The sequence below is a fragment of the Phyllobates terribilis genome, unplaced genomic scaffold (genome assembly GCF_046119375.1).
Source record: "Phyllobates terribilis strain yellow unplaced genomic scaffold, ASM4611937v1 Scaffold_1__5_contigs__length_1240528914, whole genome shotgun sequence".
Lineage (NCBI taxonomy): Eukaryota > Metazoa > Chordata > Amphibia > Anura > Dendrobatidae > Phyllobates > Phyllobates terribilis.
In genome coordinates, this window is record NW_027362761.1 from 624,781,947 (window position 1) to 624,809,529 (window position 27,583).

Sequence of the window (27,583 nt, forward strand, 5' to 3'; positions counted from 1 at the left end):
ACGAATTATACGCAAAGGGTCCTGTTCAATAACAGCAATCTGGAGAACCCCCCCTCCCACTATATTGAATCGTCTCTGCGATCGTGTAGTGTAAGTAATTTTCACTCTTTACCCTGTTTATTTTATGTAACTGTTTATGTATTTTAATGTCCCCTTTGTAACATCCTTATGTATATATTTTTCCTAAACACTGCCTCCCTTTTGGATTAAATATAAAATTTAATAGTTCTGTTTCTTTTGTTCTGTAATCGTTCTCCTCCCCGAAGCCATAAACGCTACCTGGTTGGTTCCTGACCCGATACAAGTCCATTAATACCGGGCAGTATCAAACCAGAACTGGTGGCAGCATACCATCTGGGGGATTTGAGGAAGGCTGGCAGTGACGGTCGGAGGTGTGGATATATATTACTGGCGCAGCCAGGGAAATATATATATACTGCCCTCACTGCAGAGGGCTACAGGACGGCCTCTCCGGCGACCACTCGCTCTAGGTGCAGTACCTTGACTGACCTGAGAGGTGAGGGGGTGCCAGAGAGTTGTGCCTGTATTGTGGCATCACGGATTGGTGACGTGTAAGGGACAACACACCACTGTGTTTTCCCCCGCTGGTAGCAGCTTCCTGGCACTACTTACTCTAGGTGCAGTACCTTGACTGACCTGAGAGGCAAGGGGGCGCCAGAGAGCTGCACCCACCGGCCGGCAAGTTTCCCTGACAAATAGGTGGCAGCGGTGGGATACTGTGTGATCCTGCCGGTGCCATTCCTGACAAATTGGTGGCAAGTGGTGGGATATTACAGAACATCAGTGGCTGGATTGAGCAATCATTCCTGTCACTGAAAACTTGCACGGTTCTTGCGAGAATTCTGTGCAGAGTTTTAAGAAATCAGACTCAGTGTTTTAATATTTTTTATCTGGGACATTACTATACGTGTAGCAGTTGCATCCCCTCCCTTCTCTTGTTTTTCTATCCTATCTTTTATTTGGCAAACAATGGCTACACGTGGAGAGCCCTGGTATCAACAGCAGACGAAGCCCTCTCTCATCGCCCTCTGTGAGCTGAGGCAGATTGACCCCACGAGCAAAAACAAGGCCCAAATGATTGCTGAACTGTTACAAGGTGCTGCAGAGCCCGTCCGACAGCAGAGCCCTGATGATGGGGCGGCCAACCAAGGCCCGGATGGTGCTGCTGCAGGGGTCCCACCTGTGATTGCCAGCCATACCCGCAACCAGGGTAGTGTGGACCCCCACCTGCAGATGGCCTTGGAGCAGCTCGCCGCAGATGATCGTGATGGACGACTGCAGCTGATCCTGAAATTCCAGGAGCGAGCAGAGCAACAGGCCCAAGCTGACCGAGAGGCCGAGAGAGCTGAGCGCCAGGCCCAAGCTGACCGACAACTCCAGCTGGAGCTAGCCCGGATTCAAAAGGAGTCGCCCTCTACGTAGACCCGTGAGTCCAACAGTGCCAGCTGCTTTAAACCCCGTCCTGAGCACTTCCCTGTGATGGAAAAGGATGGGGACTTGGACACATTTCTGCGAGGCTTTGAAAAGGCCTGCAGGCAGTATCAGCTGCCCACCGACCAGTGGGCAAGATATTTAACTCCAGGGCTCCGAGGAAAAGCCTTGGAAGTGTTCGCTTCCCTCCCTCGAGAACAAGATGGAGACTATGAGGCCGTCAAGCAGGCCCTGATAAAAAAGTACCAGCTGACTCCGGAGGTTTACTGGAAAAAGTTCAGAGCCCTCCAACGTGGACCACATAACACCTACAGCGATGTGGTAGACGGGCTCAGAACCAACTTTGAGCAGTGGATCCAAGGACTGTCAGTCACCACCTTCAAGGACCTGAAGGATCTGATGGTGAAGGACCAGTTTTTTCATCTTTGCCCAGTGGAAGTGAAGCAGTTTGTGCTTGACCGGGAGCCGAAAGAAGCCGCCATAGCAGCCCAGATTGCGGATACCTATGAGGCCAACCGCACACCAGAGGTGCGGAAGTCAGCCGCCGCCAGCTGGAAAGGGGGTAAGCCGACGACCACCCCCAGTGTTCCATCCAGCCGTCCCTCAGCAGGGCCTGCCCCATCTTCCAGCACCTGGACTGCATTTAACTCCCGTAAGTGCTATACTTGTGACCAAACGGGTCACATCAGCCTTGTCTGCCCGGAGAGGCAGAAGATGAACCCCACACCTGAGGCCCCAGGACCTACTGCAGCCATTCTTTTTGTGGGTGGGGCGGTTGGCCGGGCCCGGGAGAACTTACAACCTGTTACCATGGGAAACACAGTCACTGTCGGCCTTAAGGACACTGGCGCAGAAAGCACCCTGATCCGCCCTGAGTTTGTGTTACCAGAGGAACTCATTCCTGGGAAGACCCTTACTGTCACCGGGTTTGGGGGTGTCCGCCGTCCCATACCGATGGCCCGAGTTTTCCTGGACTGGGGTGCGGGGAGGGGGTTAAGGGAAGTGGGGGTGTCGGAGAATCTCCCCACTAATGTGCTATTGGGAACTGATCTGGGACGGTTGGTTGCCCGATACATTCCTGACAACCCTCCCAGTTCTGATATGTCATGTAATGCCACTGTCAGTAATGTCAATGTGATGTCTAATAAAAGTGTGTGTTGTGATAAAGGGGAACTCAGCCACCTCACCCCGCGGGGTGATGCTGCTGAGGATCCCATAAAGCGAGCCAGTATAAGTGCTAGGAGCAAGGGGAGCAGGCACGGACACCAGGAAGCAGGTCGTCCCGTGCAGGTGACCAGTGTCACACCAGATGGTGACATGGTCGGTGGTAGCTGCCCCATGACTAGCACGGCTCCAGAGGTGATGTGGAAGGATGGGGAGAAACACGGGGATCATAGGGAAAGTGGTCCCGTGCCGACGACCAGTGTCACGACGGACTGTGACATGGCCGGTCATAGCTCCCCCTTAGAGAGCACAGCTCTCAAGGTAAAGAAAATGACAGGTAAAAAGGTAGGCCGCATAACCAGGCGAGGTAACAGGAAAGTGTGTTCTCCTGTCTGTCAGGAGTGTGGGAGGAAGGTACCCATAGCCTGTCAGAGGTGTGGGGAAAATGTATCCCAAACCAGTCAGGGTGATCGGAAAGCTGGACCCTCAGGTTGGTGGGCAAGTGGATCTGCGGCTTGTCAGATCAGCAGGAAGGGTGGGCCAGGAGGTGGGCTCAAGGGGCGATCTGTAAATCACCCCTTATGCCACCTCAAAGAGGGGGAGATGTCAGGAATATTAGAAAATATTAATATCAGGAAAATGTCCTTCCATCTGCGTGACACACATGTTCACTCCCTCCTTCACCCACTCCTTCTACCAGCACAAAGCCCCAATTAACGCACGACTGATAAATAGTTATTCACACACGGCCAGGGAAGAAGTGTGAAAACTTCGTTAGGAAGTAGGCCTCTTGTCCCTGAAAGACGCAGGAGGTACTTAAAATGCAGGCTTCCCTAATTTGTGTGTAACTGTGAAGGGTCTTCCCCGAGCTTCAAAGGGGAATTTGCAGACTCACTGACTCCGATATTAGTTATGAAATAATATGAGTTCCATAGGTCCGACAATAACGAGACCCAAATGGGTAGTGACCAAATCAGCCCCAGAATATGCAGGTATTTTTCCACGGCTGTAACCACAATCAGGGAGCAGCTGCAGCGCAAAAACACCCAAATAGTAGACTGCAGCTGTGGGATGCGTGATATCAAAAGAAAGATAAAATCATGAGGGAAAATATGGCAGAGTTTGCAAGCTTCTGCGATCAACGAACGATGAGTTATCGCAGAAGCTAGCATTTTCTAATAAAAATGTACAGGCTGGAGACCGGCCCACATGATGTCACCACAAGGGGCGTGTGGCCAGATCTCCCTTAGGCATAAAAGAGTCTATGGAGAAGACAGGGGCACTCATTGCTGGGGGGAATACGAATTATACGCAAAGGGTCCTGTTCAATAACAGCAATCTGGAGAACCCCCCCTCCCACTATATTGAATCGTCTCTGCGATCGTGTAGTGTAAGTAATTTTCACTCTTTACCCTGTTTATTTTATGTAACTGTTTATGTATTTTAATGTCCCCTTTGTAACATCCTTATGTATATATTTTTCCTAAACACTGCCTCCCTTTTGGATTAAATATAAAATTTAATAGTTCTGTTTCTTTTGTTCTGTAATCGTTCTCCTCCCCGAAGCCATAAACGCTACCGGGTTGGTTCCTGACCCGATACAAGTCCATTAATACCGGGCAGTATCAAACCAGAACTGGTGGCAGCATACCATCTGGGGGATTTGAGGAAGGCTGGCAGTGACGGTCGGAGGTGTGGATATATATTACTGGCGCGGCCAGGGAAATATATATATACTGCCCTCACTGCAGAGGGCCTCAAATACCCAGTGGGCTACAGGACGGCCTCTCCGGCGACCACTCACTCTAGGTGCAGTACCTTGACTGACCTGAGAGGTGAGGGGGCACCAGAGAGTTGTGCCTGTATTGTGGCATCACGGATTGGTGACGTGTAAGGGACAACACACCACCGTGTTTTCCCCCGCTGGTAGCAGCTTCCTGGCACTACTTACTCTAGGTGCAGTACCTTGACTGACCTGAGAGGCAAGGGGGCACCAGAGAGCTGCACCTACCGGCCGGCAAGTTTCCCTGACAAATTGGTGGCAGCGGTGGGATACTGTGTGATCCTGCCGGTGCCGTTCCTGACACCATATATCTAACTATTATCTATCTATTTATCTATCTATTATCTATTAATATCTATAATATAACCGGGGATGCGTGTCTCTGTCTGAAGCCTCGATAGACTGCGCATGCTTGACGCGCAGTCTGGCTCCAGACAGAAGAACGCATGGAGCTGTTACAGGTAAGAGGAGGTGTATGGCACCGGAGATCGCGGTATCTGTAGACACTGAACGCATACCGCGATCTCCGGCGCCATACTTACATACTTACTTGACCGTGAAGAGCATTGCCGAGGCGACTCTCTTCGCCGGAGACCAGGGCAGGAGTGAGGCGTCGGATCGGCGCATGCGCATAGCGCTATCCGGCGCCATTTTACTGAAGACACATTTGCAGTGTGTCTTCAGCAAAATGGCGCCGGCCAGCGCGGTATGGGCACGAGCGTACTCCGGCGCCGCACTCCTCCCCCGGCCTCCGGCAGAACAGGAAAGAGCAGCGCTGGAGCACATGGAAGAAAGGCGAGTATAACTGTTTATTTTTGTATGTGTGCAGCGTGAAAGGGATGAGGGGTGCCATACATACCAGGATTGGGGGGTGAGGGGGCCACACATACCAGGATTGGGGGGTGAGGGGGCCACACATACCAGGATTGGGGGGTGAGGGGGCCACACATACCAGGATTGTGGGATGAGGGGGCCACACATACCAGGATTGGGGTATGAGGGGTACCAGGATTGGGGGGTGAGGGGATCATGCATACCAGGATTGGGGGGTGAGGGGACCATACATACCAGGATTGGGGGGGGGGTGCCATGCACACCAGAATAGGGATGAGGGGTACCATATAAACCAGAATGGGAATGCGGGGCTCCATGTCTACCAGGATGAGGGATGGGGTGCCATGCATATCAGGATGAAGGGTACCATGCATACCAGGATAAGGATGATGGGTGCCATACATACTAGGATGAGGGATTGGGTGCCATGCATACCAGGTTTCTGGGATGAGGAGGCCATACATACCAGAATAGGGATGATGGGTGCCATGCATACCAGGATTGGGGATGAGGGGTCCATGCATACCATGATTGGGATGAGGAGTGCCATGCATACCAGGATGGGGGTGAGGGAGCCATACATACATACCAGGATTGGGGATGAGGGAGCCATGCATACCAGGATTGGGGATGAGGGAGCCATGCATACCAGGATTGGGGATGAGGGGTGCCATGCATACCAGGATTGGGGATGAGGGGTGCCATGCATACCAGGATTGGGGATGAGGGGTGCCATGCATACCAGGATTGGGGATGAGGGGTGCCATGCATACCAGGATTGGCGATGAGGGGTGCCATGCATACCAGGATTGGGGATGAGGGGTGCCATGCATACCAGGATTGGGGATGAGGGGTGCCATTTATACCAGGATTGGGGATGAGGGAGCCATGCATACCAGGATTGGTGATGAGGGGTACCACACATACCAGGATTGGGGGGTGAGGGGACCATACATACCAGGATTGTGGGTGAGGGGTGCCATGCATACCAGAATAGGGATTAGGGGTACCATACATACCAGGATGGGAATGCGGGGCACCATGCCTACCAGGATGAGGGATGGGGTGCCATGCATACCAGGATGAAGGGTACCATGCATACCAGAATAGGGATGAGGGGTACCATGCATACCAGGATAAGGATGAGGGGTGCCATTCATACTAGGATGAGGGATTGGGTGCCATGCATACCAGGTTTCTGGGATAAGGAGGCCATACATACCATAATAGGGATGATGGGTGCCATGCATACCAGGATGAGGGGTACCATGCATACCAGGATTGGGGATGAGGGGTCCATGCATACCAGGATAGGGATGAGGAGTGCCATGCATACCAGGATAGGGATTAGGAGTGCCATGCATACCAGGATGGGGGTGAGGGAGCCATACATACATACCAGGATTGGGGATGAGGGAGCCATGCATACCAGGATTGGGGATGAGGGGTGCTATGCATACCAGGATTGGGGATGAGGGGTGCCATGCATACCAGGATTGGGCATGAGGGGTACCATGCATACCAGGATTGGGGATGAGGGAGCCATGCATACCAGGATTGGGGATGAGGGAGCCATGCATACCAGGATTGGGGATGAGGGGTGCCATGCATACCAGGATTGGGGATGAGGGGTGCCATGCATACCAGGATTGGCGATGAGGGGTGCCATGCATACCAGGATTGGCGATGAGGGGTGCCATGCATACCAGGATTGGCGATGAGGGGTGCCATGCATACCAGGATTGGGGATGAGGGGTGCCATTCATACCAGGATTGGGGATGAGGGGTGCCATTCATACCAGGATTGGGGATGAGGGAGCCATGCATACCAGGATTGGTGATGAGGGGTACCACACATACCAGGATTGGGGGGTGAGGTGACCACGCATACCAGGATTGGGGGGTGAGGGGACCATACATACCAGGATTGGGGGTGAGGGGTGCCATGCATACCAGAATAGGGATTAGGGGTACCATACATACCAGGATGGGAATGCGGGGCACCATGCCTACCAGGATGAGGGATGGGGTGCCATGCATACCAGGATGAAGGGTACCATGCATACCAGAATAGGGATGAGGGGTACCATGCATACCAGGATAAGGATGAGGGGTGCCATTCATACTAGGATGAGGGATTGGGTGCCATGCATACCAGGTTTCTGGGATAAGGAGGCCATACATACCAGAATAGGGATGATGGGTGCCATGCATACCAGGATGAGGGGTACCATGCATACCAGGATTGGGGATGAGGGGTCCATGCATACCAGGATAGGGATGAGGAGTGCCATGCATACCAGGATTGGGGATGAGGGATGCCATGCATACCAGGATTGGGGATGAGGGATGCCATGCATACCAGGATTGGGGATGAGGGGTGCTATGCATACCAGGATTGGGGATGAGGGAGCCATGCATACCAGGATTGGGGATGAGGGGTGCCATGCATACCAGGATTGGGGATGAAGTGTGCCATGCATACCAGGATTGGGGATGAGGGGTGCCATGCATACCAGGATTGGGGATGAGGGGTGCCATGCATACCAGGATTGGGGATGAGGGGTGCCATGCATACCAGGATTGGGGATGAGGGGTGCCATGCATACCAGGATTGGGGATGAGGGGTGCCATGCATACCAGGATTGGGAATGAGGGGTACCATGCATACCAGGATTGGGGATAAGGGAGCTATGCATACCAGGATTGGGGATGAGGGCTGCCATGCATACCAGGATTGGGGATGAGGGGTGCCATGCACACCAGGATTGGGGATGAGGGGTGCCATGCATACCAGGATTGAGGATGAGGGGTACCATGCATACCAGGATTGAGGATGAGGGGTACCATGCATACCAGGATTGGGGATGAGGGGGGGTGCCATGCATACCAGGATTGGGGATGAGGGGTACCATGCATACCAGGATTGGGGATGAGGGGTGCCATGCATACCAGGATTGGGGATGAGGGGTGCCATGCATACCAGGATTGGGAATGAGGGGTACCATGCATACCAGGATTGGGGATAAGGGAGCTATGCATACCAGGATTGGGGATGAGGGCTGCCATGCATACCAGGATTGGGGATGAGGGGTGCCATGCACACCAGGATTGGGGATGAGGGGTGCCATGCATACCAGGATTGAGGATGAGGGGTACCATGCATACCAGGATTGAGGATGAGGGGTACCATGCATACCAGGATTGGGGATGAGGGGTGCCATGCATACCAGGATTGGGGATGAGGGGTACCATGCATACCAGGATTGGGGATGAGGGGTACCATGCATACCAGGATTGGGGATGATGGAGCCATGCATACCAGGATTGGGGATGAGGGGTACCATATATACCAGGATTGGGGATGAGGGGTGCCATGCATACCAGGATTGGGGATGAGGGGTGCCATGCATACCAGGATTGGGGATGAGGGGTGCCATGCATAAGAGGATTGGGGATGAGGGAGCCATGCATACCGGGATTGGGGGGTGAGGGGTGGCATGCATACCGGGATTGGGAGGTGAGGGGTGCCATGCATACCCGGATTGGGGATGAGGGGTGCCATGCATACCAGAATTGGGGATGAGGGGTGCCATGCATACGGGGATTGGGGATGAGGAGTGCCATGCATACCGGGATTGGGGGGTGAGAGGTGCCATGCATACCGGGATTGGGGATGAGGGGTGCCATGCATACGGGGATTGGGGATGAGGAGTGCCATGCATACCGGGATTGGGGGGTGAGAGGTACCATGCATACCGGGATTGGGGATGAGGGGTGCCATGCATACGGGGATTGGGGATGAGGAGTGCCATGCATACCAGGATTGGGGATGAGGGGTGAAATACATACCAGGATACTGATGAGGGATGGGTACCATGCATACCAGGATAGGGATGAGAAGTACCACACATACCAGGATAGGGGATGAGGGTGTGCCACGTATACCAGTATTGGGGGTGAGGGGTGCCACGCATACCAGTATTGGGGATGAGGGGTGCAATGCATACCAGGATTGGGGATGAAGAGTGCCATGCATACCAGGATTGGGGATGAGGGGTGCCATGCATACCAGGGTGAGGGGTGCCATGCATACCAGGAGTGGGGGTGAGGGGTGCCATGTATACCAGGATTGGGGGTGAGGGGTGCCATTCATACCAGGATAGGGATGAGGGGTGCCATTCATACCAGGATAGGGATGAGGGGTGCCATGCATACCAGGAGTGGGGGTCAGGGGCGCCATGCATATCAGGATTGGGGGTGAGGGGTGCCATGCATACCAGGATAGGGATGAGGGGTGCCATGCATACCAGGATAGGGATGAGGGGTGCCATGCATACCAGGATAGGATGGTGGGGGCAGCAGAAATACCAGGAGGGGGGCAGCACATACCTGCATGGGAGACCATATACCAATAAAAAGGCTCGCCACCCGGGTGTAGAACGGGTTCAATAGCTAGTATCTATATATCCATATATCTAACTATTATCTATCTATATATCTATTATATATCTACACATGTATCTATTATCTATCCATATCTCTATCTAACATAGATAATAGATAAATATATGGATATATTGATAGATACAGTTGTGCTCAAAAGTTCACATACCCCAGTGATTTTGGCCTGATAACATGCACAGAATTTGACATAAATGGGTTTGAATGGCTACTAAAGGTAACATCCTCACCTGTGACCTGTTTGCTTGCAATTAGTGTGTGTGCATAAAAGCTGAGTGAGTTTCTGGGATCCAGAGAGAATCTTGCATCTTTCATCCAGCCGCTAACGTTTCAGGATTGTGAGTCATGGGGAAAACAAAAGAATTGTTAATGGATCTACGGGTAAAGGTAGTTGAACTGTATAACACAGGAAAGGGATACAAAAAGATATCCAAGGAATTGATAATGCCAGTTAGCAGTGTTCAAACTGTGATTAACAAATGGAAAATCAGGGGCTCTCTAAAAGCCAAACCACGGTCAGGTAGACCAACAAAAAGTTCGGCCACAACTGCCAGGAAAATTGTTCGGGATGCAAAGAAAAACCTACTAATAACATCAGCTGAAGTGTGGCTGCTTCAAATTGCATAATAAGGAGGCACTTGAAGAAAAATGGGCTACATGGTCGAGTCGCCAGAAGAAAGCCATTACTGCACAAATGTCACGAAGTATCTCGCCTACAATATGCCAAACAGCACAGAGACAAGCCTCAAAACTTCTGGAACAAGGTAATTTAGAGTGATGAGACCAAAATTGAACTTTTTGGCCACAACCATAAATGTTACATTTGGAGAGAGGTCAACAAGGCCTATGATGAAAGGAACACCATTCCTACAGTAAAGCACGGAGGTGGATCGCTGATGTTTTGGGTGATGTGTGAGCTACAAAGGCACAGAAAACCTGGTAAAAGCTGAAGGAAAAACGAATACAGCACGTTATCAGCAAATAATGGAGGCAAATTTGCCCTCATCAGACCGGAAGCTGCGCATGGGACGTACTTGGACGTTCCAACATGACAACGATCCAAAACACAAGGCCAAGTCGACCTGTCATTGGCTACAGCAGAACAAAGTGAAGGTTCTGAAGTGGCCATCTCAGTCTCCTGACCTCAATATCATTGAGCCACTCTGGGGAGATCTCAAGCACACAGTTCATGCTGGACAGCCCAGGAATTTACAGGAACTGGAGGCTTTTTGCCAAAAAGAATGGGCTGCTTTACCATCTGACTTCAAGCTGTCATTGATGTTAGAGGGGGCAATACACGGTATTAAGAACTGGGGTATGGGAACTTTTGATCAGGGTCATTTGGATGTTTTGGGTTATCGTTAAGATTTAAAAAGAGAAAACACAGTAGTTTGACAATAAATGGCTTCACCCAACCAATAACCATGAGTGGAGAAAAAGTTTTTTTGTTATCATTCATATTCTATGAAACAAAGCCAAGAAAGGAACAATTCTGCCGGGGTGTGTAAACTTTTTATCACGTCTGTATATGGGTAGATAAAAGATATATGGATAGATAAATAGATTTATAGATAGATAGATAGATAATAGTTAGATATATGGTAATATACAGTGAAGGAAATAAGTATTTGATCCCTTGCAGTTTTTGTAACTTTTTGCCCACTGAGAAAGACATGAACAGTCTATAATTTTAAGGGTGGGTTAATTTTAACATTGAGAGATAGAATATCACCCCCAAAAATCAAGAAAATCCCATTGTATAAGATAATTTTTTTGCATTTTGCAGTGAGAAATAAGTATTTAATCTCTGTGATATGGCCGGGTGTAGCTCCCCCCTAGTGAGCACGGCTTCCAAGGTAAAAATGATGGCAGGTAAAAAGGTAGGCCCCACAACCAGGCAAGGTAACAGGAAAGTGTGTCCCCCTGTCTGGCAGGAGTATAGGAGGAAGGTACCCATAGCCTGTCAGAGGTGTGGGGAAAATGTATCCCAAACCGGTCAGGGTGATCGGAAAGCTGGACCTGACAATCCCCTACAAACCATTATGAGTTCTGGCTCCTACAGACCAGTTAGACGCTCCTAATCAACTCGTTACCTGCATTAAAGACAACTGTCTTACTTAGTCACCTGTATAAAAGACTCCTGTCCACAGACTCAATTAATCAGTCAGACTCTAACCTCTACAACATGGGCAAGATCAAAGAGCTTTCTAAGGATGTCAGGGATAAGATCATAGACCTGCACAAAGCTGGAATGGGCTACAAAACCATAAGTAAGACGCTGGGTGAGAAGGAGACAACTATTGGTGCAATAGTAAGAAAATGGAAGAAATACAAAATGACTGTCAATCGACATCGATCTGGGGCTCCATGCAAAATCTCACCTCATGGGGTATCCTTGATCATGAGGAAGGTGAGAGATCAGCCTAAAACTACACAGGGGGAACTTGTTAATGATCTCAAGGCAGCTGGGACCACAGTCACCTAGAAAACCATTGGTAACACAGTACGCCTCAAAGGTTTAAAATCCTGCCGTGTCCGCAAGGTCCCCCTGCTCAAGAAGGCACATGTTCAGACCTGTCTGAAGTCTGCCAATGAACACCTGGATGAGTCTGAGTTATTGGGAAAAGGTGCTGTGGTCAAATGAGACAAAAATTGAGCTCTTTGGCATTAACTCAACTCGCCGTGTTTGGAGGAAAAAGAAGGATGAGTACAACCCTAAGAACATCGTTCCAACCGTGAAGCATGGTGGGGGAAACATGTTTTGGGGGTGTTTCTCTGCTAAGGGCACATGACTACTTCACCGCATAAATGGGAGTCTCCAGACCTTAATCCCATAGAAAACTTATGGAGGGAGTTGAAGCTCCGAGTTGCCAAGCGATAGCCTCAAAATCTGAATGCTTTAGAGATGATCTGCAAAGAGGAGTGGACCAAAACTCCTCCTGACATGTGCACAACCCTCATCATCAACTACAAAAAACATCTGACTGCTGTGCTGCCAACAAGGGTTTTGCCACCAAGTATTAAGTGCCATGAATATTGGCCCCCTCCCAGGCTAGAAATAGGAGCCCTCAGCCGCCCCAGAAATGGCACATACATAGGATGAAAAAATTCTGACACTTAGTCTCACTCTGCCCACTGCCCTGTAGCGGTGGCAGTGGGGTTATAGGGTTGGGATTGATGTCAGCTTATAATGCCAGCTGACATCAAGCCCAGGTTAGTAATGGAGAGGCGTCTATAAGATTCCCCCATTACTAACCCCAGAGTGATGGTAAAATGTAAAATAAAAACACCCATACCCAGAATAAAATATTTCAATAAAATATTGAAATAAAACAGACACCCTTTAATATTCTAAATTAAACCATAGTTACCATCACACCCATTCCAGCTGAAGCCATTGTCACCTGTAATAAAAATGAAATAATAAATCAACCTCATCCTTACCTTTCCGACGCAGTCCCAATAGCGAGGGTCCCACGAAGATCCCATGAACAGAACAGCCACATTGTAAAATGTGCCCGCTCTGTTCATTTGCCGGAAATACACTGACGCTCATTGCCGGCAAATGAGGTCAGAGCATGCACGGTGAGTATTTTCCCACGCTTGCCAATTTGTTGAACTATACACCTATGGATGCGCCATTTCTGGGGCAGCTGAGGGCTGCTGTTTCTAGCCTCGGAGGGGGCTAATATTTATGGCCCCTTCCTAGTCTATTAATATTAGCCCCCAGCTGTCTGCATAGCCTTTGCTAGCTGTTAAAATAGGAAGACCCCATGTCATTTTTTGGGGGTCCCCCATTTTAATAGCCAGTGAAGGCTAAGTATACAGCTGGAGGTTGATATTAGTAGCCTGGGAAGCTCCATGGGTATTACCCCCTTTCCAGGCTAAAAACATCCGCCCTTCTGTCTGCTTTCCCTCTGCTGGTTAATAAAATTGCGGGGGACCCAATGCCATTTTTTTTTTTCAGAAATTTACTCATTTATTAATAAATTACATGAACAGTAAGGTACAAATGCAAAGCACAGATTATATATATCACATATTTATATCTATCTATCTGTATATCTATCTATTACCTGTCTATCTATTTTCTATATATCTAGCTATCCATATATCTATCGATCTATTATCTATCTACTCATATATCTATCTATTATCTATTTATACAAAACGTAGAAAAAGAGACGAAACCAGAGCCTCAGAATTTTTTGAAAATATTTCATTAACAAATTTATTGTAAATAAGCATACAAAAGGGGTAAGTGCAGAGAATATGCGAAGCTTAAAATAACCCTCACCACATGGCAACCCTCACAGTAGATCCTATATTCCACATAATGAGATCATTAATTTGTAATAACATATAAGCAGTAGGACCATCACTATGGAAAAAAGACACCACATTGTGTATCCATATGTGTCCATACAAAAACAGGCACAACAGTGTTATTTAATACTTGTTCAGGACATAATTTGTGAATGCTATTTCCTAATACCATAAATGGATCAGCTTAATGATTCCTGCTGCCCTTTACTGCCTAAGACTATAGTTCATAACACAGCCACTGTATACATACCAGGGATGTCAGACGGTCACAAGGCAGTCAAACGGTATGTGGGTCTATCAAGAGGGTGCGCACGTGGAGCAGGGAATGCCCCGACGCGCGTTTCGGTCTTCCCTTCGTCAGGGGGCGTGTAGCTAGAACAGGTGTGTCACAATTTATAGGCGCCGCGCGGCACCAAGGACCGGAAGTGACGCATGCGTCACCATGGGGAACAAGACGCCGGCTGGCGTCCGCGTCACATGACATCCGGCGGTGGGGCAAAGTGCCCCGGCGTCGCACGCCAATCAAGACACGGAGGGCCGGCAGGCGCCGAGACCCACATAGCGCGCATCGTGCCTGGTCACAAGTATCCCTATAAGTAGTGACAGTAGACATGGGACTTCATTGGAGATAAAGAAATAAAAAAGTTTAACAGACCCAACCACAGGGATTATCACCATAGCAGTGATTCATAAATCACAGCACACCACATAAGGCCTCCAACCATAAGGTAGTACAATGCCAGGTTAACTGAATGCTTGATTTTACAAAACCATTGGCTACACATGGCATTAATCTATATGTAAATGGAGGAGAATATACGCGCTGGAATCAACCATCAAAGCGGACACGAGAGATATATCAAAATAACACATTCACGGTCACATAGAATTAACCCTTACTTGTATCTAAGAGAATCCCTGTCTTAATATGTACACAAAGATATGCATATAAGTAGTCAACAACATTTGCCCACAGAATGTAAACACATTTTTTTATATATATATGGATGTACATCATTTATTCACATATCATGTGTGTCATTAAATCAATATTATACATCGAGGCAAATATCCAAGAAAATGTACAGATATAAACAACATAAAATATTGATACATATTTATCTCTTAGCCATGTTTCTTTATAGTATATGTTCCCTCGTGGTCCCTTCAGGACAACACAAATATTGATGAAACCAGAGGCGAAGGTCCCAGTGGAGTGCAAGAAAGGTGATACCAGGAAAAAGAAAAAGTCCTAAATGACACAAAGAAAGCAAGTAAGTAAAAACAATCAAACATAATAAGAAATAAAAACAAAAGCCTCAAACATATTGGGCCGATTTTAGGTGTAAATATATAGAAACATATATATAAATATATATATTCATATCTTTAAATCTCTAAGCATGGCGGCTGGCTAGAGAAAAGGGGAAAAACTTATGCTTTCATTTAATCCATTGGGGTGCAAGGTGTTGAGAGTTCAGATCCAGCGGGACTCCATTTGGGCAAGTCTAAGTCCCACTTTACCACCTCGTATGTTGGGTATAATGCAATCAATACCCCTTACTTTAAACACAGAGGCATGACAATTATGGTGGGTCTTAAAATGGCGGGGTATGGTCTTCAAAGTGGATGCATCCGTCTGGTCGGCCGCAGCAATAATTCCCAAAACATGTTCGCGAACACGGACCTTAAACTGACGGGTAGTCATACCTACGTATACCAGTCCGCACGGACAAGTAGCAAAATATATCATATATTTAGTAGTGCAGGTGATTGATCTATTAATCTTGTAGGTCTTGGACCCATCAGATTTAAAGAACGTGTCGCATCTTTCAACATTTGGGCATGCTACGCACCGACCACAAGGAACACACCCACTTTTCTTAGTCTCCCCATCCAAAAAGGTGGTGATCGTTAGACCCTCATAATGTGAATGCACCAAATGATGCCGTAGATTCCTGGAGCGTCTGATAGAGATAGATGGCCTATCCGGAATGAATCTTGATATAATATTATCAGCTTTAAGGATATGCCATGACCGGGCCAGAATCTTTCTCATACGGGAAAATTGGGAATGGAAATTGGTTACAAATCTCACTTTTTCATTGCCATCTCTTATATTTTTACTGCCATATACTAAGTTATGCCGAGGAGAGAATTTTGCCCTATTATATGCCCTCTTGACCATGCGGCGACTATATCCTGCGGGACCACGAGGGAACATATACTATAAAGAAACATGGCTAAGAGATAAATATGTATCAATATTTTATGTTGTTTATATCTGTACATTTTCTTGGATATTTGCCTCGATGTATAATATTGATTTAATGACACACATGATATGTGAATAAATGATGTACATCCATATATATATAAAAAAATGTGTTTACATTCTGTGGGCAAATGTTGTTGACTACTTATATGCATATCTTTGTGTACATATTAAGACAGGGATTCTCTTAGATACAAGTAAGGGTTAATTCTATGTGACCGTGAATGTGTTATTTTGATATATCTCTCGTGTCCGCTTTGATGGTTGATTCCAGCGCGTATATTCTCCTCCATTTACATATAGATTAATGCCATCTGTAGCCAATGGTTTTGTAAAATCAAGCATTCGGTTAACCTGGCATTGTACTACCTTATGGTTGGAGGCCTTATGTGGTGTGCTGTGATTTATGAATCACTGCTATGGTGATAATCCCTGTGGTTGGGTCTGTTAAACTTTTTTATTTCTTTATCTCCAATGAAGTCCCATGTCTACTGTCACTACTTATAGGGATACTTGTGACCAGGCACGATGCGCGCTATGTGGGTCTCGGCGCCTGCCGGCCCTCCGTGTCTTGATTGGCGTGCGACGCCGGGGCACTTTGCCCCACCGCCGGATGTCATGTGACGCGGACGCCAGCCGGCGTCTTGTTCCCCATGGTGACGCATGCGTCACTTCCGGTCCTTGGTGCCGCGCGGCGCCTATAAATTGTGACACACCTGTTCTAGCTACACGCCCCCTGACGAAGGGAAGACCGAAACGCGCGTCGGGGCATTCCCTGCTCCACGTGCGCACCCACTTGATAGACCCACATACCGTTTCACTGCCTTGTGACCGTCTGACATCCCTGGTATGTATACAGTGGCTGTGTTATGAACTATAGTCTTAGGCAGTAAAGGGCAGCAGGAATCATTAAGCTGATCCATTTATGGTATTAGGAAATAGCATTCACAAATTATGTCCTGAACAAGTATTAAATAACACTGTTGTGCCTGTTTTTGTATGGACACATATGGATACACAATGTGGTGTCTTTTTTCCATAGTGATGGTCCTACTGCTTATATGTTATTACAAATTAATGATCTCATTATGTGGAATATAGGATCTACTTTGAGGGTTGCCATGTGGTGAGGGTTATTTTAAGCTTCGCATATTCTCTGCACTTACCCCTTTTGTATGCTTATTTACAATAAATTTGTTAATGAAATATTTTCAAAAATTTCTGAGGCTCTGGTTTCGTCTCTTTTTCTACGTTTTGTATATCTCCCTTTGACGATGGAGCATATTTAGTCCACTATATGGTAGTATTAATGATAATATTATGGTAATTTAAATATATATTTGCATTGTGATGTACATACTACTCTTTCCATGAATTGTGTTTATTCTATTATCTATTTATCTAACTATCCACATATCTATCCATATATATATATTATCTATCCATATAGCTATATATCCATATATCTATTATCTATCTATGAATCTATTTATCTACTGTATATATCCATATATCTAACTATTTATCTATAAATCTTTTTATCTATCCATATATCTATCTATCCATGTATCCATTATCTATCTATATATCTATCCATATGTCTATTAAACTATTTATCTATCTATCCATATTTCTAATTATTTATATATAAGGTTATGCAGACAGCTGGGGGCTGATATTAATAGCCTAGGAAGGGGCCATGAATATTGGCCCCCTCCCAGGCTAGAAACAGCAGCCCTCAGCTGCCCCAGAAATGGCGCATCCATAGGATGCACCAATTCTGGCACTTAGCCTCGCTCTTCCCACTGCCCTGTAGCGGTGGCAGTGGGGTAATAGGGCTGGGGTTGATGTCAGCTTATAATGCCAGCTGACATCAAGTCCAGGTTAGTAATGGAGAGGCGTCTATAAGACACCCCCATTACTAACCCCATAGTGTAAGGCAAATGTAACATAAAGACACCCACACCGTGAATAAAATACTTTATTTGAAATAAACACAGACACCTTTAATATTCTTAATTAAACCATACTTACCGTCACGCCCATTCCAGCTGAAGCCAATATCTCCTGTAATAAAAATAAAATAATAAATCATCCTCACCTGTCCGCCACAGTCCAAATATTGAGGGTCCCACAATGATTTTTCAATGTTGTCGTTCTGTTCATGGGATCTTCGTGGGACCCTCGCTATTTGGACTGCGTCGGAAAGGTGATGATGAGGTTGGTTTATTATTTTACTTTTATTACAGGTGATCATGGGCTTCGGGGATTAGCTGTAAGGTGAGTATATGGTGTTTTTTTATTTTTTGCAGGGGCGGAGAACATCGGGGACAAGGTGTAGGTGAGTATAATGTGTTTTATTTTTATTTGAACTTTTTTTATTAATTTAAAAAAATTTTTTTACTTTCAGCAGAGCACAGATGCTGGTGGATGAGAGACTATAAGGCCCTGAATAAAATAAGGAAAGGGCCTAGGACTGTGAGGGAGTTGGTGGTGGGTCCCTTGAGGGTTAATTAAAAAGTGAGGCAAATAGCTGGGGCTGCACAATTTGGGGGCGTGGTATTCAAATGGTTATACACATGAGGGAGAGGCGGCAAAGATCAGTCACACAGCGTCTTACCTGAGAAGAAGAAAGAAGATGTCAGGCTTGGAAGAGCTTTTAAGGGAGAAGATTGCCCAGGAAGTAGTCGGCTGGTTGCAGGCATTCATAGCTAACCCCCCTCACCACCCGGAGGACGTGGGTGAAAAACAGGACACCAGATTACAGCAGACTCGTCCCAAATGGCGTGTAAGGCCTCCAACACGTCTTAGCCCAAGTCCAGGTCCATGTACAGGAAGACGTCGGGCTCGCATGGATGACATCAGCGGAAGTAGCTCAGTTCAAAGAAAAGGACGTTCATCTACCAGGACTGGACAGGAGAGGAATGCAGCTGAGCTGGAGAATTGCGGTGAGCAGGACAATGTTTTTCTGCTACAACACAGGGAGCCATTTAATGATATAGATAAGGGGGGAGCTGGTAGCAGCCAGAGAGAGGAGACAAGGGGAGGAGCAAGCTGCCTAGAGAACTGGAGGGGGGATGTGACAGCCGGCAATGCAATGTTAACCCCTTCAGGAGTTATGCAGATGGAAAGTAATAAGCAAATGGACACAGAACAGATGTCAGGAAGAGAAAAATCAATGGGTAGAAGGGTGCCTTCCACAAATAGGAGCAATTTGATCAATAGTCAAGGCAGGGGTTGTGTTTCTGATTACACACCAAATCGAGCTCGGTCCACATATAGATGTGGAGCTGAATGTTATAAAAATGTGAATATTATATCAGGGAGGGATGATCGCGGAAGTTGCCGCTCTCATCGCATGAACGGAGATATTTCGGAAGCAGTTTCGTCTTCGGATCATTCTTTTGCAGGGTCCGGCAGAATTACGGAAAGGAAGGCACAGAGACGGAGTGTGATAAGGGAACATCGCAGTTATGGTAGAAGACGACATGAAGGGAAAATAATTTCGCCGGTCGATAGCCGCTCATCCTCACGGTCTGGCAGTTTGGTCTCTTCACCTGAAAAAGAACGGCATAGGCGGCACACGGTTCCTTGCAGACGCAGGGATGATCGTTTCGCGGCACGGGGAGATGGAGCATCTGCACGGCCGGCGACGGGAGTTTCCACACAGAGAACAGAGCTGGATATACAACTCAGGAAGCCGGCCGGTGCAACATCAAGGACACAGATCGGGAGTCGTATGGAGGGTGATTGTCCCGTGCTATGGGCATGGTCCACACCACTTCAAACACAGAATACAAATAAAGATTTAGTTGCGGTATTAAAAAATGTGTTAACAAGTCTGGAACAGGAAAGTGGGCAGTGTATCCCACCATTAACACCGGGTGGGGAGTGTTCTCCTCAGCCTGGGGTGGATTCTATAACACAGGGTTTGATTTTTAGGGACTCCGTGTATTGCAGAGTAGCACCTTTGGGTACTCACCTGGTTGGGGAAACAAGGGAGAAAATCAGGCGCAGTGAATATATTGATATTTGGTCTCTTGCTTCTGCTGATCAGGTGACTATTGATAAAGAACGTTCTTTTGAAAGGAATGACAAAAAGGTTAAAGTGGCCAAGACATTAGGGAATTGGTTACAGGCTTTTCTGGTCTTGGCTTATGAGACCTGTCGGTTACAGACGGAAAAAGGTCCTGAATTGCTGGTTTACATGGATACCATATTTAGTGCTCATAAATTACACGAGGGATCGGCCTGGTGGAAATACGATGAGGAGTTCCGCCGACGCATGGCACTATGTCCAGGGGTTGGTTGGGCCACAAAAACAACGGATGTATGGATTCAATTAATTTTGGCCCAGAGACCACAACAGCGGTCCTTTCTCGTTAGCTCATCTTCCACCAGTCAGTCCCACGTGTCAGCTACACCAAAGCCTAGTGGGATATGTTGGTTATACAATGAGGGACACTGCCGATTTTATGCCACATGCAAATTTAAGCATGAACGCACAATATGTGGGGGAGCACATACCGCATTGCTGTGTTTCCGGAGACAAAAACAATACCAGAGTGGGTTCTGTCGGTGCAAATGAGAACACCATTGAAAAAGGAAGCTCTACTGTATTGGCTAGATCGGTATCACAAGAGGGAGGAAGCAAAGGTCCTACAGGAGGGGTTTTGTGAGGGTTTTAGGATACCTTTTCAATTTTCAGCAGTGTCTCTGTTCAGTTCAAACTTAAAATCAATTGAAGATAAAAAGGATATAGTGAAGGAGAAACTGATGAAGGAGGTGGAGCTTGGCAGAATGGCCGGACCATTTTCGGTTCCTCCAATTGAAAACCTGAGAGTGTCTCCTCTGGGTTTAGTACCAAAGAAGGAGCCTGGCAAGTACCGCCTCATTCATCATTTGTCATTTCCACAAGGGTTATCCGTCAACGACGGTATATCGAAAGAGGAAGCAAGGGTGAAATATACATCTTTTGATAGGGCAATATTCTCGGTCAAACAAGCAGGTAAAGACGCTTTATTAGCAAAGTCAGACATTGAAGCAGCCTTTAGGCTCTTGCCAATACATGTGGATTGTATACACTTACTGGGTTGACATTTGCATGGAGAGTCTTTTGTAGATATGTGCCTACCGATGGGATGCTCTATATTTTGTTTTTATTTTGAAAATTTTTAGTTGTTTTTTAGAATGGTTGCTGAAGTGGGAGACTGGGTTATGTTCCTCGACGCATTACCTTGATGATTTTTTATTCGTAGGCCCAGGTGATTCCCAGATTTGTCAGTACTTGTTACTTACTTTTCGTAAGTTGATGAAGACATTGGGTGTCCCTTTGTCAGGGGAAAAGACAGAGGGCCCAGTGAGGAGTTTGACGTTTTTAGGGATAGAGATCGACACAGAGCAGTTTCTTTTGTGGTTGCCCATGGAGAAAGTTGAGACATTACAGTTTATTAGGGTGACTCGGAATATGAAGGATGATTTATTGGTCTGGAAAGAATTTTTGCTCACATTTAACAGCAGAACGTTATTTCAAGAGGAAGAGGTCTCTAGTGGTGATATGGGCTTATTCACGGATGCAGCGGGAGGGGATGGATTTGCAGCGATTTTTGGTAATCAATGGTGTAGGGAGCAATGGCCTCAGCATTGGCGTGATTTGGCTCTGATCAAGAATATTGCACTATTAGAGTTATTCCCAATAGTGGTGGCTTTGGAAGTTTGGGGTAGGCAGTTTAGTAGTAAAAGGATTTGTTGCTGGACAGATAACATGGCGGTCGTATCGGCCATTAATTCACAAACGTCGTCATCGCCACCGGTCTTAGCTTTGATAAGACACTTAGTGCTCAGGTGTCTGCAACAAAATATTTGGTTTAGGGCCAAACATGTTCCGGGATCACAAAATGTTGTGGCTGATACTCTATCTCGTTCTCAAGTGCAGGTTTTTCGGGAACTTCATCCATCAGCGGATCCGGTGGGTTGTCATTGCCCTCATTTCTTGTGGAGCATAGTAGAGGGGAACTTGGCGATTTAGTCAGGAATTCGGTATCGGCTGATACGTGGCGAGGACACGAAAGAGCGTGGATGGATTGGTTAGTATGTTCAGACGGCAAAGCCCCGGATGAGCCCATGTATTTGTTATCGGTAACTTTGGATTATTTAAGAGTTTTAAGCCAGGCGGGTGCTTCGGCAAGCAAGGTGACAAAGTGTCTATCTGGCATAGCTTTCTTTCTAAAATTGCATGATAAAAGGGATGTGACAACATTTTTCGCAGTGCGACAAATAGTAAAAGGATGGCGCAAGGAAACAGTGGTTTTTGACAAGCGCCGCCCCATATCTTATCAATTATTGGTTAAATTGATGCGTGTTATGGTTGTGATTTGTAGGGACATGGAGGAGGTATCGCTATTTAGAGAAGCTTTCTCATTGGCATTTTTCGGAGCATTAAGGATTGGAGAGTTAGTTCCACATTCAAAGAAATCGACAAGATGTGGTGATTTGTGGGAGAATATTAAAAATATGTATTAGAAGATCTAAGACGGATGTGTTTGGACGGGGCACTTGGTTATCTGTTAATGAGTTACAGACTGAGTTCTGCCCAGTAAAATTGATAAAGGAGTATATAGCGATCAGAGGTGAAGGTAGTTTTTTCTTGTTACACAGGGATAACACACATATGACTCGTTACCAATTTTCAGCAGTTTTTAAAAAGGCCATTGGTGAACTAGGATTAGATCCCTCGGAATTTGGGACACACTCTTTTCGTATAGGCGCAGCGACGACAGCAGAAGCGTGCGGTATGTCATCAAGGGATGTCAAAGCACTGGGCAGATGGAAATCCGATTGTTTTAGAAGATACATCCGTCCCGATTTAGTGATATAGATTTTATGTTTATGGTAAACATCAAGTGTTTTTATAGTTGGCTATAGCATTTTGACTCTATGGTTTAGTTGTTTTTGTCTCTTTCTGTTTCAGGTTTCGTGCCGAAACAAACGGTTTTTGTAATAGGACATTCTTTCATTTTTTGGGCAGAAAAAAGAGCAGGTATACGTCCATTGGGTCTTAATTTGGGATCTTCACAGGTTTCGATCTTTTGGAAGGGGGTCAGAGGTCTTCGATGGACGCAGGTGCAGCCTATGGTGGTACAATGCAGCCGACAGTTTGGAGGCAAGGTCATTTTGATGATTCACACAAGGGGTAATGACCTGTGCAAGGTGAAGGTAGGACATTTGTTGTCCTTGATGAAGCAGGATTTTGACAGATTTAAAGAATTCTTTTCAATTGCAACGATAGTATGGTCAGAAATTGTACCTAGAGGCAATTGGCGAGAGGCAAGGAGCGTAGCTGGGGTCGAGCGAGCAATACGATAGTTGAATGTTAGGATTTCAAAACACGTTCAGGCTTTGGGCGGGGTGGCAGTGAGACATAGGGAGTTAGAATAGGACAACAAGGATTTACTTAGGAGCGATGGGGTTCATCTTAATGAGATAGGTATGGATATTTTTTTGTCAGGACTACAGGATGGATTGGAAAGGGCGTTATTATTTTCGTGTGGGGTCGGTCGGAATTCAATGTAGGTATACATTGCCTTCCGCAGTGGCGGTTCTCGTCCATGCTCGATAAGTTTTATTCACAAGGCCCGCTGTAAACCAGCGGTTGGCCTTTGGTATTTTATTGTTGGTTAAAAAAACAGAAAATGAGCATGGACGATGAAGGTTTTTTGGCAATGTATGTACGGTGGTTTTTTGGTTAAATAAAAAAGCTGTGGCCAACCCACATAACCCAACATTGGTTTACAGTATCTTTATTAAAGGTGGCTCCTCAGGCCGCGGTCAATGTTTGGTTAATGCAGCCCCAGGACACTGGTAAGAAAAGGTATGGTGATGTGTTACACTCCTCGCAGTCTACTTCTCCCATCCAGCGGTGCCTGTGCCCACTGTTTTCTATGGCAGTAGGCTCCGGCTGATGGTGGTAGTAGTACCATCAGCCAGTGTAGCATCGGCGTCTCTGCCTCCTGCTGGGCAGAGACGCCGTCTCCCTCACCGCCGCGCTCCAGGTCCGGCGTCCTCCCGCTCCCCTGCTGCTGTGGCGCGCACTGTGCGCAGTTACCCGGGCTCTGTGCTTAGGGCGCGCGCTCCCTCCCTCTTAAAGGGGCCGTGCGTGCCGTCCAATACAGTCCCCGGCCAATGGCCGGAGGACTGCCCCTATATTAGACACCTCCTCCAATATGGAGGTACCTGTCCAATGGTTGTTGTTCCGTGTGCTAACACTTGCTTCAGCCCTCAGGTCCGCTGCCTGTCAGTCCTGCCGCCAGTCTGCCTGCCAGTTACCTGCCGTGCTCACCAGCCTGCTTACTTGGAGCACCTGCCTGTTACCTGTTGTGCCCGCCAGCCTGCATTCCCGGAGCACCGATCTGGCTATCTGCCGAACCAGCCTGCTTATCTACCTGGACCACCCGTCAGCCTTCCTGCCGTGCTCATCCGCTGTACCGGTCAGTTCCTGCCATCTGACCCATGGGAGTCACCTGCTCTCATACAAGGTCGGTCCCAGACTAGCACCTGGTCCCCCTGCTTGGTCCTTCCCTGGTTCACGGAGTCAATTGAGCCGCCTTACGACCTTGGTCAGGCCGAGTTGATACCTAGTTATGCCCCTCTGGTCCCTCCTTGCACCGCAGCACAGAGGTTCCACCACCCGGATCCGTAACAGCCAGCGCCTATGACCCGCGGTAAGCTTTCTACCGCCGTGTCACTGTCACAGCTGTGGGATCAGCATGATGCCACAGCGCTCTGACCCCGGCAATGCAATTACCCATGTTCGGAGCCTGAGTTTCCTGCGCTGTCAAGCAAGTGGCAGAGCAGGAAACCAGAAATATTCGGCTCCCCCATTCACATGAATGGGGTCCGTGTTCGGGTTCGTGGTTCGGGGTACTGTTCAGGTACCCAAACCCGAACTTTTAAAAAAACTGTTAAGCGTTTAGCTCAATTAGTCGAACCCGAACAGTCACGGGTTCGCTCATCACTATCCTCTATAGATAACACAGGTCCAAAATATCCACTGTACACCAGTATACACCACTGGGACTATCATACAGCAGTCACACATGGTGGAGGGCGGCTACTATCATTAGGACCATGTGGTCATTACTGAGGGGCCAGGAGCCATGACAAAATGTTCTATGGAGGGGCCAGTAGTGTCCCCTGTAGATAACACCGGTCCAGTATATCCACTGTACACCAGTATACACCACTGGGACTATCATACAGCAGTCACACATGGTGGAGGGCGGCTACTATCATTAGGACCATGTGGTCATTACTGAGGGGCCAGGAGCCATGACATAATGTTCTATGGAGGGGCCAGTAGTGTCCTCTGTAGATAACACAGGTACCGTATATCCACTGTACACCAGTATACACCACTGGGACTATAATACAGCAGTCACACATGGAGGAGGGCGGCTGCTATCATTAGGACCATGAGGTCATTACTGAGGAGTCTTGACTCTACATTGTACAGACGTTTCACTTACTCGATGCTCCCATCGGCCCACATTCCCGTCCATTCTCCTTGGTGTTCAGTGCCACGACTCATTGGTCCAATCCAGAATTCTTGCTTTGTGATTTTCACCAGCTTCTGTATAATACGATAATGAGGAGATCAGTGTTATATAGTGATAACGATACTTATATAGCACCCACATAGTCCCCAGCGCTGTACAACAAGACCCAGAATACACTGATGATTACCATCAGATACAATGAGCGCAAGTGCACAGAGTATCGCAGGTGCGTGAGTGACATGTTCATGTTCACAGAGTCCTCGTGGCTGCATGTTTCCAGCTGTTATAGATCCACAAAACATAAGGGGATTGCCTGACAAACACGGGCCATCCCTTTATGTTTTGTGGCTAACAGCTGGAAACATGCAGCCGCGGGGACTCGAACATGTCACTCACGCACCCGCAATACTCTGTGCATTCCCGAGCACTCTAGGCAAACTCAAGTAAAAAGCACTTACGCTCATCACTAGATACAATGTTATGGAATAAACATGAGGAAAGAAAAGAACGCTTGGAGGTGGTCACTACAGATGAGGACAAAGAGGAGAAGCAGTACCGCTGAAGGCCCGGAGGTGGTCACTACAGATGAGGACAAAGAGGAGAAGCAGTACCGCTGAAGGCCCGGAGGTGGTCACCACAGATGAGGACAAAGAGGAGGAGCAGCACAGCAGAAGGCCCAGAGGTGGTCACCGCAGATGAGGACAAAGAGGAGGAGCAGCACAGAAGAAGGCCCGGAGGTGGTCACCACAGATGAGGACAAAGAGGAGGAGCGGCACAGGAGAAGGCTCATAGGTGGTCACCACAGATGAGGACACACAGGAGGAGGAGAAGCACAGGCGATGGCTCAGAGGTGGTCACCACAAATGAGTACAAAGTGGAGGAGCAGCACAGGAGAAGGCCCAGAGGTGGTCACCACAAATGAGGACAAAGAGGAGGAGCAGCACAGGAGAAGGCTCATAGGTGGTCACCACAGATGAGGACAAAGAGGAGGAGGAGCAGCACAGGCGATGGCTCAGAGGTGGTCACCACAAATGAGTACAAAGTGGAGGAGCAGCACAGGAGAAGGCCCAGAGGTGGTCACCACAAATGAGGACAAAGAGGAGGAGCAGCACAGGAGAAGGCCCGGAGGTGGTCACCACACATGAGGACAAAGAGGAGGAGGAGCACAGGAGAAGGCCCGGAGGTGGTCACCACAGATGAGGACAAATAGGAGGAGGAGCAGCACAGGGGAAGGCTCGGAGGTGGTCACCACAGATGTAGAGACTTCTTAGCAGAGCAGAGAGTGATATTAAGGAGGGAACACTGATAACTGCTGCACAACAGATATTCTCCCCAACTACACTTCTATACCCCAATTCCCCCAGACACATGTCTACTCTACTCAGCTCAGCGAGCTTGTATGTTTTTGTATAAAGAAAGAGAAATAATTAAGGACAGACACTTCGGGCCGCAGCTCATCTCCTGCTCAACAAAGGTTCAGACATGTTAAAATCCAAAATGCCTTTTCCTTCATTCCTTCAGCATCTGCCATGAAGAAAGATTTAATACTTCCTTGTACCAAAATTGGCAGGTTCGACCAACAACTTTCTAATGTGAATTGGTAACTTAAGACGGTCAATCAGACAAAAAAGGACAATATCTGGACTGATAACAGTCATTCGTCCACTGCTGGGATTCTCTTTCTCATAGGTGCCACAGCTGGTCGTCTACTGGCCACATTTGATCCTTTGA

The 27,583-nt window shown here is 47.5% G+C and overlaps 1 protein-coding gene across 1 annotated transcript; it reads left to right on the forward strand.

Annotated features, from left to right (window-relative positions):
- Positions 1–1,500: 1,500 nt before the first annotated feature.
- LOC141154420 (uncharacterized) lies at positions 1,501–27,583 on the forward strand. Its single transcript, XM_073640372.1, has 8 exons — positions 1,501–2,571; positions 20,356–20,605; positions 21,007–21,306; positions 21,557–21,562; positions 21,638–21,907; positions 23,269–23,294; positions 23,376–23,513; positions 27,542–27,583. The coding sequence occupies exons 1-8, from the start codon at positions 1,501–1,503 to the stop codon at positions 27,581–27,583; spliced, it is 2,103 nt and encodes a 700-aa protein (XP_073496473.1).